General features: G+C 39.1%; 1 protein-coding gene across 1 annotated transcript in view; it reads left to right on the top strand.

Annotated features, from left to right (window-relative positions):
- The first annotated feature begins 417 nt into the window (after nt 1-417).
- LOC139954313 (transcription cofactor vestigial-like protein 4) overlaps nt 418-13,192 on the top strand; it is a 43,718-nt gene continuing 30,943 nt past the window's right edge. The window contains exon 1 of the mRNA XM_071954064.1: nt 418-808. Coding sequence (XP_071810165.1) covers nt 745-808 — 64 coding nt within the window. The 5' untranslated portion in view covers nt 418-744. The remainder of the gene's footprint in view (nt 809-13,192) is intronic.

Genomic DNA, 13,192 nt, shown 5'->3' with positions numbered 1-13,192 from the left:
GTCAACACAAGAGTTCACCATTGGAATTTTTTTCTTTAGGGAACCGAGGCGCTTACGATTTACCCTTCGCTCTTTTTATATCACCCAAAAGCCAATACCATTACGGAATGGGTGTAACTTCAAAGTTCAATCGAAAACACAATTTGAAACTTTGTTACTCTTCGCTGTTAATTTAATCATGACTTCATAAACTTAAAATGTTTTGTTAAACAATAATAAAGACGTGTCTTACTACACGATATTGTGGATAGAGCCTTTGGTTTGCTAATTATATTATGATGACATATTATTATGCATCCCCTCTGAAATTAGCCAGCTGAACAAACCCACGTATAATGGAACGTCCCACCTAAGGTGCATACCTTCATTCCTGACATATTTTCCATTCATTGCAACTTGTTTGATCCGCGCATGAGACGATCGAATCCTCTACGGGTGTGCAATAACTACCGAATTTCGCCTCCCTCTGTACAGGGTCCCAGTTAAACCCGGCTCAGCCAGCCTTCAAGTTGAAAAGAGACTCAAGCAAAGATATTGATTTTAACCATGTTGATGGAAAATTCTCGGCTTTTTCGGTGAAATAATCTGCTCGTTTTTCCTCGTCTGTGTGTGTGGAATTGGAAGTGAAACCAGAACTGACACCTTGCGTTCGTTGGGATTCGCGCAGTAAAACCAGCATACAGAGATACTCGACATCGATTGATTGCGTTTTGCCTACAGAATTATTCCACAGCACTCAGCAGTATGGAAACGCCATTAGATGTCCTCTCACGGGCTGCGACAATGGTAGAAACAGATAGACCAGACCGTAAGTATACATGATCTACATTTTCTATGCTTATGTTTCTGTCAACAATACCTAATAAAAAAAAGGACAGACTTTCATAATCATATTGATGGTGCATGCACCACACACGGTAAATGGACAACCTGCATGGTTATTATTCACATTTCACGTAGTGTGTGTGTGTGTTGTAGAAACGTGATAAGAGAAAACAGACAAGAATGGCTGACATACCAATGCTATTGTATTCGTTGGTTGCAAATCCTTGAGATCATTTATTTACGATGGCCAGCACGTCAATAATGCACATTCCTGAATTTAGACCATGCTTGATAAATTGGATATTGCCTGGCTGCCTGTGTTTGCTTCAATTCAAGAAAAACAAATAATGTACCCCCCCTGAAAACATACTGGTACATTTGTTTTTTGTAAGCAAACAATATAATTCACAAGGTTTTCTGAAAAAAAATAATCAAAATGCTAATGACATGTTGATGAAATGGACATAGCCAGCCTGTATTGCGATTGGCAAAACAAATTTATTACGCTACCGTCCCCCCGGAGATTCTAATGTATGTACTAACTAAAAAAACAGTTTTCTAAAAAACACAAAATGATAACTTATATTGTTTATTAATTGGATGTTGCCAGCCTGCGCTGTTTACACTTCAAAGAAAATAAATTATCTAAACATCTCCTGCAAACAACAACTATGATTCTAATAATACTAATACAATTCCCAATGCTTTTGGAAAATCTTTGTGCTATGTCCATATATTGCAAGCCTACAAAAATTCCTACCTTACTTGGATTTTAAATTATACCTTACCCACCCCGCCAAAAACATAATGATTATAAGTAAACAGTTAATCAAAAGTCTAGTTAATACTGCTTATTGAATGTTGCTGTTTTATTTTGTAGTACTTATATGTACACATTTATTATTTAAAAAAAGAGTATTGTATTTTCATTTTCAAAATGCTAAGAGCGTGTCTGCCAGGGTCAAAGAGTTGCATTGTGTAAAACATTAGTAATAGTACATGTATGTAGATTAGATTACTGAATACTAGGCCTATAAGTTTTATAACACATAATACTAAATAATAACCCATGACTATGGATCAGAACCTAATTGGAAAATGTGACATAATTTTTGTATATAATAAGGCTGGCAATCTACACTATAATTTTTAGTTTATTTATGTGAAAATGTCATTTTCATTAAAGCATATTTGAAAACTTTTTTTGGTAAAAAATAGAGAAGAGAAAAATCACAGTTTGGAACTAATATTTGGCACTGAAGTCCAATTGTACCCATCAGACCTGGAATTTCATCACAGTTATTTTCATTTTGCAAAGAGCACTTCCGTTTGGAAATGTAGTAGGTTTATGGGAAACATTTAAAGGGGCTCCACGGTCAAGACCAGGGCAAGGGAGGACATGGCCTCAAAAACCAGGACCATGGCTTCTGTTGTCCCTGATTTTGGCCTCGGTGCCCCCTCAGAAGTTTCCCATTAGAGTCTTTGAGATTGTTCCATTGGAAATGTCCTTTGGATAAAATGGGGCATGGCCTTGCCCTCTCAAACTTCAAAAATGAAATTCCAGGCCTTGAATTCCTATGATGAATAACACTGGCTGAGACATCACCCAGGGCCCATCTTCAAAGAGTTACTGGTAGTAGAGCAGAAGGTATTGCCAAGTACATTTTGGCTAAACAAGAATTAGCGGGATGCCATTTACAGACTGTACCTGTGGTACTATATTTTTGACTGGTAACATTAGTCTATTTTGCGAAATTGGTGTAAGTTCAGCGGTGTGGCACCTTGTGGTGTGTAGCACCTTGTGTTGTATCACTTTGTGATGTATGTGGCACTTTGTGGTATGGCACAATCTGGTGTAACACTTTGTGGTGTGGCACCTTATGGTATAGCACCTTGTGGTGTGGCACGTTGTGGTGTAACACTTTGGTGTGGCACCTTGTGGTGTGGCACGTTGTGGTGTAACACTTTGGTGTGGCACCTTGTGGTGTGGCACGTTGTGGTGTAACACTTTGGTGTGGCACCTTGTGGTGTGGCACCTTGTGGTGTAACACTTTGGTGTGGCACCTTGTGGTGTGGCACGTTGTGGTGTAACACTTTGGTGTGGCACCTTGTGGTGTGGCACGTTGTGGTGTAACACTTTGGTGTAACACCTTGTGGTGTGGCACCTTGTGGTGTGGCACGTTGTGGTGTAACACTTTGGTGTGGCACCTTGTGGTGTGGCACCTTGTGGTGTAGCACCTTGTGGTGTAGCACCTTGTAGTGCTCGCAATGCGGTTCATAACACCTGGCGGTGGAGCACCTTGTCGTGGTTTAGACATACTGCAATTGCTCTGGAGTGCAGGGAGGTTTCATTATTGCCCTAAACATCTAGCCAGCAGAACCAGTTAGCTTGTCATTTCACTAAAGCAGTAGCCTTTTCACTAACTCAATATTTCAAATGAAACGGGGGATGCTTTACAACACTGAACTAGCCAGCCGGACGACTTGGGGAGACTTTTGACTGATCCTTGGGTGTTGTTTTAACTGGCATTTGGCCAGCGGACCACTGTTAAGGAAGAGCGCCAGGATGTGGGTTCGTTTCCCTACAGAAATTCTAACAGAAAAAATTTGCTGTACAAATATCACATAAAATTATTGTGAATATAGTGAGAAAAAAACATTTATTGTGGAACAACAATGGCACTAATTTTGCATGCAGTGCATAAAATAATGCCATTAAAAACTTACTTGGTTAGAAGTACAGCAGCATTGATAAAAGCATTTTTTAATACTTTTAAAATCATTTCACTTTGAAGTAAAGTGGCTATAAATGTCAAAAACATTATGCCCCAAAAGTTGAATCTGATAACCCTTTTAAAACTGTAAGTATTGTCTTTCCGAGATTGTGTATTCCTATTAATAAATATTCTGCCTGCACTATATTCAATATTGTTCGCCTTTTTGAAATGAAATAATGTTAGTTTGGCTGTATACATCTACATAAAATACAGAATAAAAACAACCATACTTTCCCTTTAAACGTTAAATTTGTATTGTATAAGAAGGCCAAGTGTTGTGAAACACATCATTAGCTACATGTATAGCTATTATTGTGAATGGCATCCTTGACAGGTTGTGACCCTGTGAAAAGTACATACGGTGTTGAAGCCTGGAATTACACTGAGGCCATATGGCGTCTATTGCCCTGGTAAGGTTGGCCTTGATGCCCCCCCCCAAAAAAAAAAAAAAGTTTCAAATAGACTTCAACATTTTTGCAATGGAATTGCCCTTTGCAAATTGAAAAAATTTTCTTTCCCCTCAAAGATAAAATTTCAGGTCTAGGTGTTGTATACACGATCGACCGTCAGTCCATCAGTGGTTGATGAGTTGTTATGGAACGATGCGTTGGCTGTTTGGAACACTAAAGGGGAATAATGGTAAATGTTTCCTTTGAGTTCAGGGTGGAGGAGGGGGGGGGGTGTTTCTGTTGACTCTGCAGTTAGGAGATCATTGTTTTCTGGTGGTGGGGAGGTAAAATGTGTGATTATGAGTCAGTTTTAGTCGAATTGTTCAAACATAATGTATTTTTATATCCCCACAGTCATCAAGCCTGAATGTTATTTGAATTTGTGTGGCATTTCATGTACAGTGTATACAAATATTGAATTGTTAAAATTACAAATTTTGCATCAAGACTTGTGTCTCCAGTAAAACAACAGTTCAACAAAGGCTTAGGTTGGCATTAATTGGCCTGCTTTCTTATCTGCAGGCATTTCAGTTTTAATGTAAAGAAGGACAACAAATTAATCCAAAGAAAATGTACTCTGCACATCCACAAACATTCTATATTTATGCAAATTGTTCAAGCAGGCCTTGCGCTTTTAAAGCTTTCTAAAAAGTAACCCATCAGGCTAGTAAACTGTGTAGTTTATTATAAAAAAAAGTTTATGGGGAAGGACACAATCAAATTACCCACGAACAGCTCAGTTCTAGATGATGGAATGATACTGACCAAGTTGTGTTTGAAAACAAAATTTCTACAGCAAGGCACAGTCAATTTTTGGGGTCTCTTGGTGCAGATGTGATGGATGAGCTTTAAAATATATCGTCATGTGTACTGTATCATCCCAGTTTTTACAATCCTCGTGGGATAGTCATTGAGGCACACGAGGTACATCATTCCCACCTCATGTAAGATTCTCATACAGAACTCATTAATGTTATGACTCATAAACCACCTGTGTTGTACAGGAATATATGGTAGAAGAAGAAAAGAAAAAAATGTCCACCGTTTCCGTGCGAAACTTGAGGCAATAAGCGATCCCCTGGTGTGTGACATTAAAAAGTACACACTACAATTCATTTACTGTCTGTTACTGACACTACAGATGTTTATTTAAAAATGTGTGCGTTGTCAAAAAAAAAAATCATTTTATCAGTTTGCTGATCCCTCTGTGGGTTTTGATGCACAGCATGTCACACACACTGTGCAGTTTTAACAAGTTACTGGTTGTTGGTGAAGCGTCTGTGATTGTCGTTAAAGTTATTGCGAACTGCCAAAGTCTCTCTTTTGATCATAATTTGGTCATAATTATATGTGATTATTAACGCAGATTCTTGAGTCCGTTCCAAAAGTGTTTCACCTCGGGACTAATACACCTTCCTGTGGAATAGCTTAGTGACCAGCCTTTTGGATGCAGCTTTTTAGGTTGCTTGTCATCTTAAAGGCAGTGGACACTATTGGTAATTACTCCAAATAATTATTAGCATAAAAACTTACTTGGTAAATAGTAATGGAGAGCTGTTGATAGTATAAAACATTGTGAGAATCGGCTCCCTCTGAAGTAACGTAGTTTTTGAGAAAGAAGTAATTTTCCACTAATTTGATTTTGAGACCTCAGATTTAGAATTTGAGGTCTCGAAATCAAGCATCTGAAGGGTGTTTTTTTCTTCATGTACTATCTCGCAACTTCGACGACCAATTTCAAGAGCTGAAATTTTCACAGGTTTGTTATATTTTATGCATAATGCTGAGATACACTCAGTGAGAAGACTGGTCTTTGGCAATTATCAATAGTGTCCACTGCCTTTAAGTCACTATGAACATACCCATGGAGAAATAGTGTACAGTACTTTTATGAAAAAAAAAATTAAAGAAACAGTTTTTTTTGTCACTCTGAACATACCAATGTAGGGGTGGATTTCACAAAGGTAGTCCTAACTTAGGACTAGTCCTAGGTAATGCTAAGAGATAGGACCAGTCCTAAGTTAGGATGAGTTACTGGTCCTAATTTAGGACCAGTCCTATCTCTTAGCATTGCCTAGGACTAGTCCTAAGTTAGGACTACCTTTGTGAAGTCCACCCCAGGGTTATTAAATGTACTATACCCTTAATATGTACATAAACTACATGTAGGTAATGGCCTGATGTTTCAATTTTCAATTTCAAGAAGCCATTAATTTACGTAGCAAACTCAATGTGTTTGGTTTGGATGATGAAAAAATACACTACAGTACAGCTTTACAAATTTGTGTCCATAGGTTTCTTACCTACATTGTACATGATCAAGTAATAGTTTAATACATTTTATAACTACACTTCTCGAATCCCACCCGAGTAATTCGCTGTGATATTTTTTCACATGACTCGCGGAAGTACTGAGTGTACAGAGCTAACACACATCGGTGTATGGGTAAAGACCAAAATTAATATTCGTTATCCTCGATGCAAATTTAACATCTATTATATCGTTGCCGCTCTGCTGCTAAAACATAGGATTCAAACTGCCTCTAGCTACTGGGCAATCTCGGTAGTCTAGTTGGTAAGACACTGCTCTAGAATTGCAAAGGTTGTGGGTTCGAATCCCACCCGAGTAATAAACCTGTGATATTTGTTTCACAGGACTCGGGGAAAGTACTGAGTATTACAGTGCTGAAACACATAAGTGTTTAACACTTCTTCCATAATCCTTTAGTTCTTTCACCTTTCATGCAAAATTTTTAGTGATAAATTGATCATCTGGCTGCACTAATTGTCACAATAGCACTATCAAGAGTCTTCTTTCCCTCCAGAAAACTGTGTGGTTGTGTGGTCTTCGTTTTACAACTATTTTTTTCTGAAGGGATTTAAACCGATTGCTAGCAACTTGTCAGCACATGAAAAAGTTAAATCATCAGAACCCCTTTTTGTATGAGATGTTCGTAATTGCTGATATGTAGTTAGATAATAATATTTACACATTATAAACATTAAGCTAAAAAGAGATAAGCAAAATACAGCAAGATTATACATTGTAAATAAGAAGAAAAAAAAGAGATACACCAATAATAAATAATAATAATAAAGGAAACTTGTAATGCGCCATGTCCGTCACAGGTGACACTCCTGGCGCAGGAACCCTAACTAAGCTAACAACTGAAGGAACTAATTAAACAAAATAAACAGAAGGAGAAGCAGCTGGTGTGAAAGTGTTGAAGGAAGTTTCCTTTCTGAGTTTGATGGGGAGTGAGTTCCATAGGCAAGGACCAGACCGAGAGAAAGAGCAGTTTCCCCAGGAGTGATGAGAGAGGGGTACTCGGAGAAGGTTTGTGTCAGAGGAGCGAAGGCGTCGGTTCGGTTCATGGCATTGTAGCAGGTCTTGTAGGTAGGTTGGTGCTGTGCCATGGAGAGTGCGAAAAACCAGAACCAACACCTTGAAGACTATTCGCTGATGTACAGGAAGCCAGTGAAGTGCATTGAGGACAGGGGATATGTGCGAAGATCTTCTGGTAAGTGTAACTAATCTGGCGGCGGAGTTCTGAAGGCGCTGAAGGCGACGGATTTGATGATCTGGTAGGTGAATCAGGATAGCGTTAGCAAAGTCCAGTCGAGAAGATATGACAGAGTGAACCAAGCATTCAGTCGTCTTGCAAGTGAGGTATTTGCGGATGTGTGACAGATTTTTATGCAGTTGAAAACGAAGACCTTCCCATATGGAAGAAATATGGCTATTGAGGGTCATCCCTGAATCAATGACAGCACCCAGGTTGCGGCACTTCTCCTTGGGGGTGATCTCCGAATCTCCAATATTGATGGGTTGGTTAGAAGATATTTTCCTCTGGGTGGACTTGGAACCAAGGAGCATGAATTCGGTTTTGTCATTGTTTAGTTTGAGGTTATTCTGAGACGTCCATTGTTTGACATCTGACACACATTGTTGAAGCGGTTTAGTGCTGAAACCAGGATGTCATCGGTTGGGGAGAATGAGATGAACAACTGAAAGTCATCCACGTATGAGTGGAAGTTGATTCCATGCGAATGGATGACAGCTCCATGTGGTTGTGTGTAAACAGAAAACAAGAGCGGTCCTCCGACAGAGACTTGGGGGATGCAATGTGTTAGAGGAGTTGGAGGGGATCTTGTGCCATTGACAGAGATACACTGATGACGGTCGCTGAGGTAAGAACTAAACCATTTCAGTGCTCAGCAAGGACAGAATGCTTCACAGTGTCGAATGCCGCTGAAACATCGAGAAGAACCAGTGCAGTCACCCTACCGTGGTCCATCTCTCGCAAGATCATATCTGTCAAACCCACTAAGACAGTCTCAACGCTGTGGTTACTTCGATATGCTGATTGGTGGTTATCGAGTAACTGGTTGTCATCAAGATGATCAGTGAGTTGAGAGAAAGCGACACGTTCCAAAACCTTGGAGAGAAAAGGTAGATTCGATATGGGCCTGAAGTTTTGAAGAGAGTTACGGTCTGAGCCAGGTTTCTTAAGCACTGGATGTACAATGTACATTGGCTATCTTCAAAGATGCAGGGACAACACCACACTTCAAGCTTGCAATGATGATAGAAGTGATGGCGGGCACAACGGCTGGGAGACACTTCTTCAAGAGGTCAGTAGGCATGGGATCGAGGTTACACGTCTTTGTAGGAGATCTGGCAATAATGGACTTAACTTCATCAACAGTAACAGGTCGAAGGTGGTCGAGGGTTGTTGAGAGTGATGGCAATGGTGATAAGGGGACACCGTTGGTAGCTGATGTCAGTCCATCACAGATAGCTGAAACTTTGTCCTGGTAGAATTGACTGAGACAATCAACAATATCACACTACAAGAAAAAGCAAAAAATAAAAAAGATACAAAGATTCAAAGATAATGTCTTTAAAAAAGAAATGTTTTGAGTTGAGTTTTAAAAATACCCAGTTCTAGTTTTTCTTATTCCCCCTTCACATCCCATCCCATCCCAGAACCATCCCCGTCCGTCCGATACAATCATTTGATCCTTATTGCCTGTACTCTCAGGGGAGTTTGACTTATCAGATGTGTGCACGAGGCGGATGTCTTTGATGAACTACAAGTTTAGTTTGTTAGGTGTTTTTTTTCGCCGGGAAAATAAAATATGAGTGACAATCTTTGGATTGGGCAATTCAGGATGCTGATTCATAAAATTGTGCTTCCAGGGGTCACCCCTTCATTATAGAGTCTGTAGAGTGGTCATGTATCACACATTACTGGTTTTTAAGACTATCTCTCAGCTACTTCAATGCAAATATCATCTGTTCTGAAAGATACAAGTCACAAAAATAATTTTCATTTTAGTGAGAAAAAATTTATTTTAGCATGTAAAACATATTTTTGTGACATTGTTTTTCTCACAATTTCTCGAAAAACTTACAGCACCTCAGCAAGTATTATTTTTAGGTAAGCTTTCTACTATTATTTTCTTCAAACCGTGTGAGTTTAAAGTAAACCAACAAAGTACCGTGACCCTTTAAAGAGAGAGAGAGAGAGAGAGAGAGAGAGAGAGAGAGAGAGAGAGAGAGAGAGAGAGAGAGAGAGAGGGTGTGTTTTCAGAAAAGTCATTGTTTAAAAAAATTGTTTTTATTTAAAAATTGTTTTGGCCCATCCACCCAATCCAAATTTTGATTTGAAAAAAATTTATACACTAAAGAACAAAGTAATGCCTCAAATAAACCAGCTATTTTAGGTCAAAGGCCTCCAAAATTAGTATTTTTGGGTAGCATTTCCTAGCGAAACAAATGACTTTTACTTTGAAAATGACGATCTTGGCTGGCTGGGTATCTTTTGTTTTCATTTATTAATTTCAGTTTTTCAATTATTTTTGACTCACCCAACTAATTTCAGGAGAAATCAAAGTTCTGAATGACCCCTAAGCTGATTATTATGAAGTCTGTGCCAGGGAAATATTTTCTTCATTTGAATAAGCATTTGAAGAACCCACAAATCACTATTTTGCCACAATCAAAATAAGGCTATTTCTCTTTAAAAACAAGATGACTTAAAGTTTCTGTAGGTTGGTTGTAAACTGCAATCATCTTTATCAGACAGAGTGCGGAATGTCATTCTTGTTAGTAATGGGTTGGGATCAACAACAATACAACCTTTCCAACAGATAATTTCTGCAGATATTTCACGATAAATGCGTCATCAGCGTGTCCGAGTCCTCCTATTGGGATGTTGAGTGTAGAACCAGGCTTTCTGCTTGTTCTCACCCATGCACTCCACTTTGCCGAGATAAAAAACAGATAGCCATTCCATCAGCTTTTTCCCCGCAAACTGCACCTCTTTGGAACTCCTTGCCTGGTGCATGTTTCCCTCCATCCTACAATCTAGACTGTTTAAGAAGGAATATCAATTCCTACCTTGGCTTCCCTGAGTTATTTTGTTCATATCGCTTCTTACCAAGAGTGGCTTTTAATCTTAATAGGGGCAAAGTTCCATGAAAAGAAAACAAAACGAAGACATCACTCTTCCAACCCCCTCCTGAATGAGAGAGAGGGGTTTTTCCCTTTAAAGAGAGATAGTATCCATCAAGTCAAATAAAGCCCACTTCCAAGTTCCAATCAAAATCATTCTAAAATACATCTTTTTAGTCGAAATGTCTTTAAACTTTGAGAAAAGAAGTTATTCAAAATACAGAATAGCATCACTACATGTATGTGAACTAGTTTAAGAGTCCTTGTACATATGTTTGTAACTATACAGTGGGGACAATTTTAAACTTGTTTGATTTCTCATTTAAAATATCATACAAATATTTTTATCAATTTGAATCCGGAATAGGCAGTTTGCTTGGATTGGAACAATTCCACACAAATCAAAAACTGTTCCTCACAGAAAGTTACTGATTCATTCCTTACAATTTGGTGAAAGAAAGTAAACCCGTCTCATCCCATTATGGCCTATCTGTACATAGGCAGAACTAGGAGAGTCATTTTGTAAGAGTTGTGGCATTAAACCTTAACATCGTAAAAAGCCCTAAATTGACTTAGAAAATTAAGCTTACTGTGTAGTTTGAGCGACTTCATGGATAGGGGTAATAGATAGGCCTGTAAAGTTCTTAAGAAGTTAAAAAGGATCAGTTGAGGAGAAATTTTGGATGTCGGGTTCTAATTGATTCAATGCCAGTTTGCAGCCAGTCAGCCCTCAGCCAGGATGGCCCTCCGCCAGGTCGCTACCTGACAGAAATTAAAAAGTTGCGAAATCAGCGAAACACTGAAGGTTGCTGCTCTAGTGCTAGTTTATCGCAAGACGACATCGAGTTGAAGACATCCTGTCAGCCCAATTGCAGCAATTTGCGGCCTCGTCTGGCGCGCTTTTCTTGCAATTTAAGGATTTTTAATTGAAACCTGAGAGAGGAGCGCAGGAATCGTGGCTGCAAGGCCCGTCTGGTGAGCGTTGTGTGCAGACATTTAGAGGAAGCATTAGTTACGAGCTATTACCTCCAGAGTTAACGCCCTTGTCTAGATAACCAGCGTGTTGACCCACTATTTACCTGACCCTGTTTGGGGAGGGGGGTTGCATGGGTGACACATAGGGTGGGCTCACCCCCGCCCCTACCCCTTGAGCTGTCACATTAAATGTGCCAAGTGCTTTGCGAACATGCATACTTTAGGTGGTGTTTTTTTTCGGGGTGGGATTTTGGAGGGATGTGTATATCAACACGGAGTCACCTGCGGTATTTATCACAGACAGTAAGGGTGTTGTAACTTCCCACGTGCTTTAGTCCGCCCGATGACAACAGGGTGAAAAACCAAAGGATTTGGATGGAGCTGACATCGCACAAATATTGTTTTAAGGTGGAGGAGCATGTTTTGAATTAGTATTGGAGACGAGCTAAACCAGCGCATCTTCTTATCTCGGGCAGGGAAGCCCCTTCTGTCAATGACAAACTCATTTTGCTAAAAACTGGGTCATAATTGAGTTTAAGACTCAAGGCAGGTGAATGGGTTCAAGGGTAGTACCTTTCAGATTGGAAAACAAAACTGAAGAAGAAGGAAAAGAAAAAAAACAAATATGAACACCCCCATTTTTTTTTAACCAAAGGAAAGGGGGGGGGAAAAAGGAAGTATGTTAATGGTGTGATTGTGCTTCAACAGGTGATTGGTGAAGTTTTGAATTCGGGGGAGAGGGAATCCACAAGACCACTGGACCTGTCCTCTTAAATTTTTTTTTCTGGACCAGAATTTGTTACCCATGACCAGATTAAAAATGAGAAAAGACATGAAAACAACAGAATATAAATGACGACACAGTTAAAAAAAAGTACCCAAACAGTACAGAAACACCAGAGCTTGAGTATGATGCTCTTAACGGCCCAAACATGACGTACCACCATTGTTGTTATCAATACATTCTTATTCCGATTGTGGCAATTGAAATAAACAAAAGTGATTTGGAGATCATTTTCAAGAGATCGTCTTTAAGAAATCATCTTTAAGAAATCATCTTAAAGGGATCATCTCTGAAAGCCATTTGACACTTTCGGTAAACAGTATTGTCCAAGGCCCACATTTCGTGTATCACAACTTCTATATAAAATAACAAACCTGTGAAAATTTAGGCTCAATCGGTCATCGTAGTCGGGAGAAAATAACGGGAAAACCCACCCTTGTTTCCGCACGTTTCGCCGTGTTATGACATGTGTTTAAAATAAATCCGTAATTCTCGATATCGAGAAATGGTAATTGTTTTCCAAAATGTAAAGCATTTCATGGAATAATATTTCAAGAGAAGTCTTTCACCATTACCTTTTGTAAACCCTTTTAGTTATTTGTAAATCTGAAAGAGATCATCCTCATATTGCAGACGGAGTGATTTCTCAGGAGGATCGGTATTGGCATTACCTATCGTCAAGTTCTCAGATTGACGCTAATAACTTTCTTCCCAAGTTGAGATTTGCGACTTTGTCTTTAAAAAATCCTCAAATTGTACAAATTATAAATGTCAACTAGCTCCCTTGTGGGGGAGGGGCAGGGGGGTAATTTTCTCTTGGGTCCTTTTCTCTATAGTAAATTACATACCAGCTAATCTGCAGTTTTCTAAACACAATGTAGGTGTACAAAGAATATAAATTCATACATTCTTCAGTAGGGCC

This window comes from Asterias amurensis, chromosome 2, assembly GCF_032118995.1.
Source record: "Asterias amurensis chromosome 2, ASM3211899v1".
Taxonomy (NCBI): domain Eukaryota; kingdom Metazoa; phylum Echinodermata; class Asteroidea; order Forcipulatida; family Asteriidae; genus Asterias; species Asterias amurensis.
Note: the sequence above shows the minus strand (reverse complement) of the source record. Positions and strands in the feature narration are given on the sequence as shown.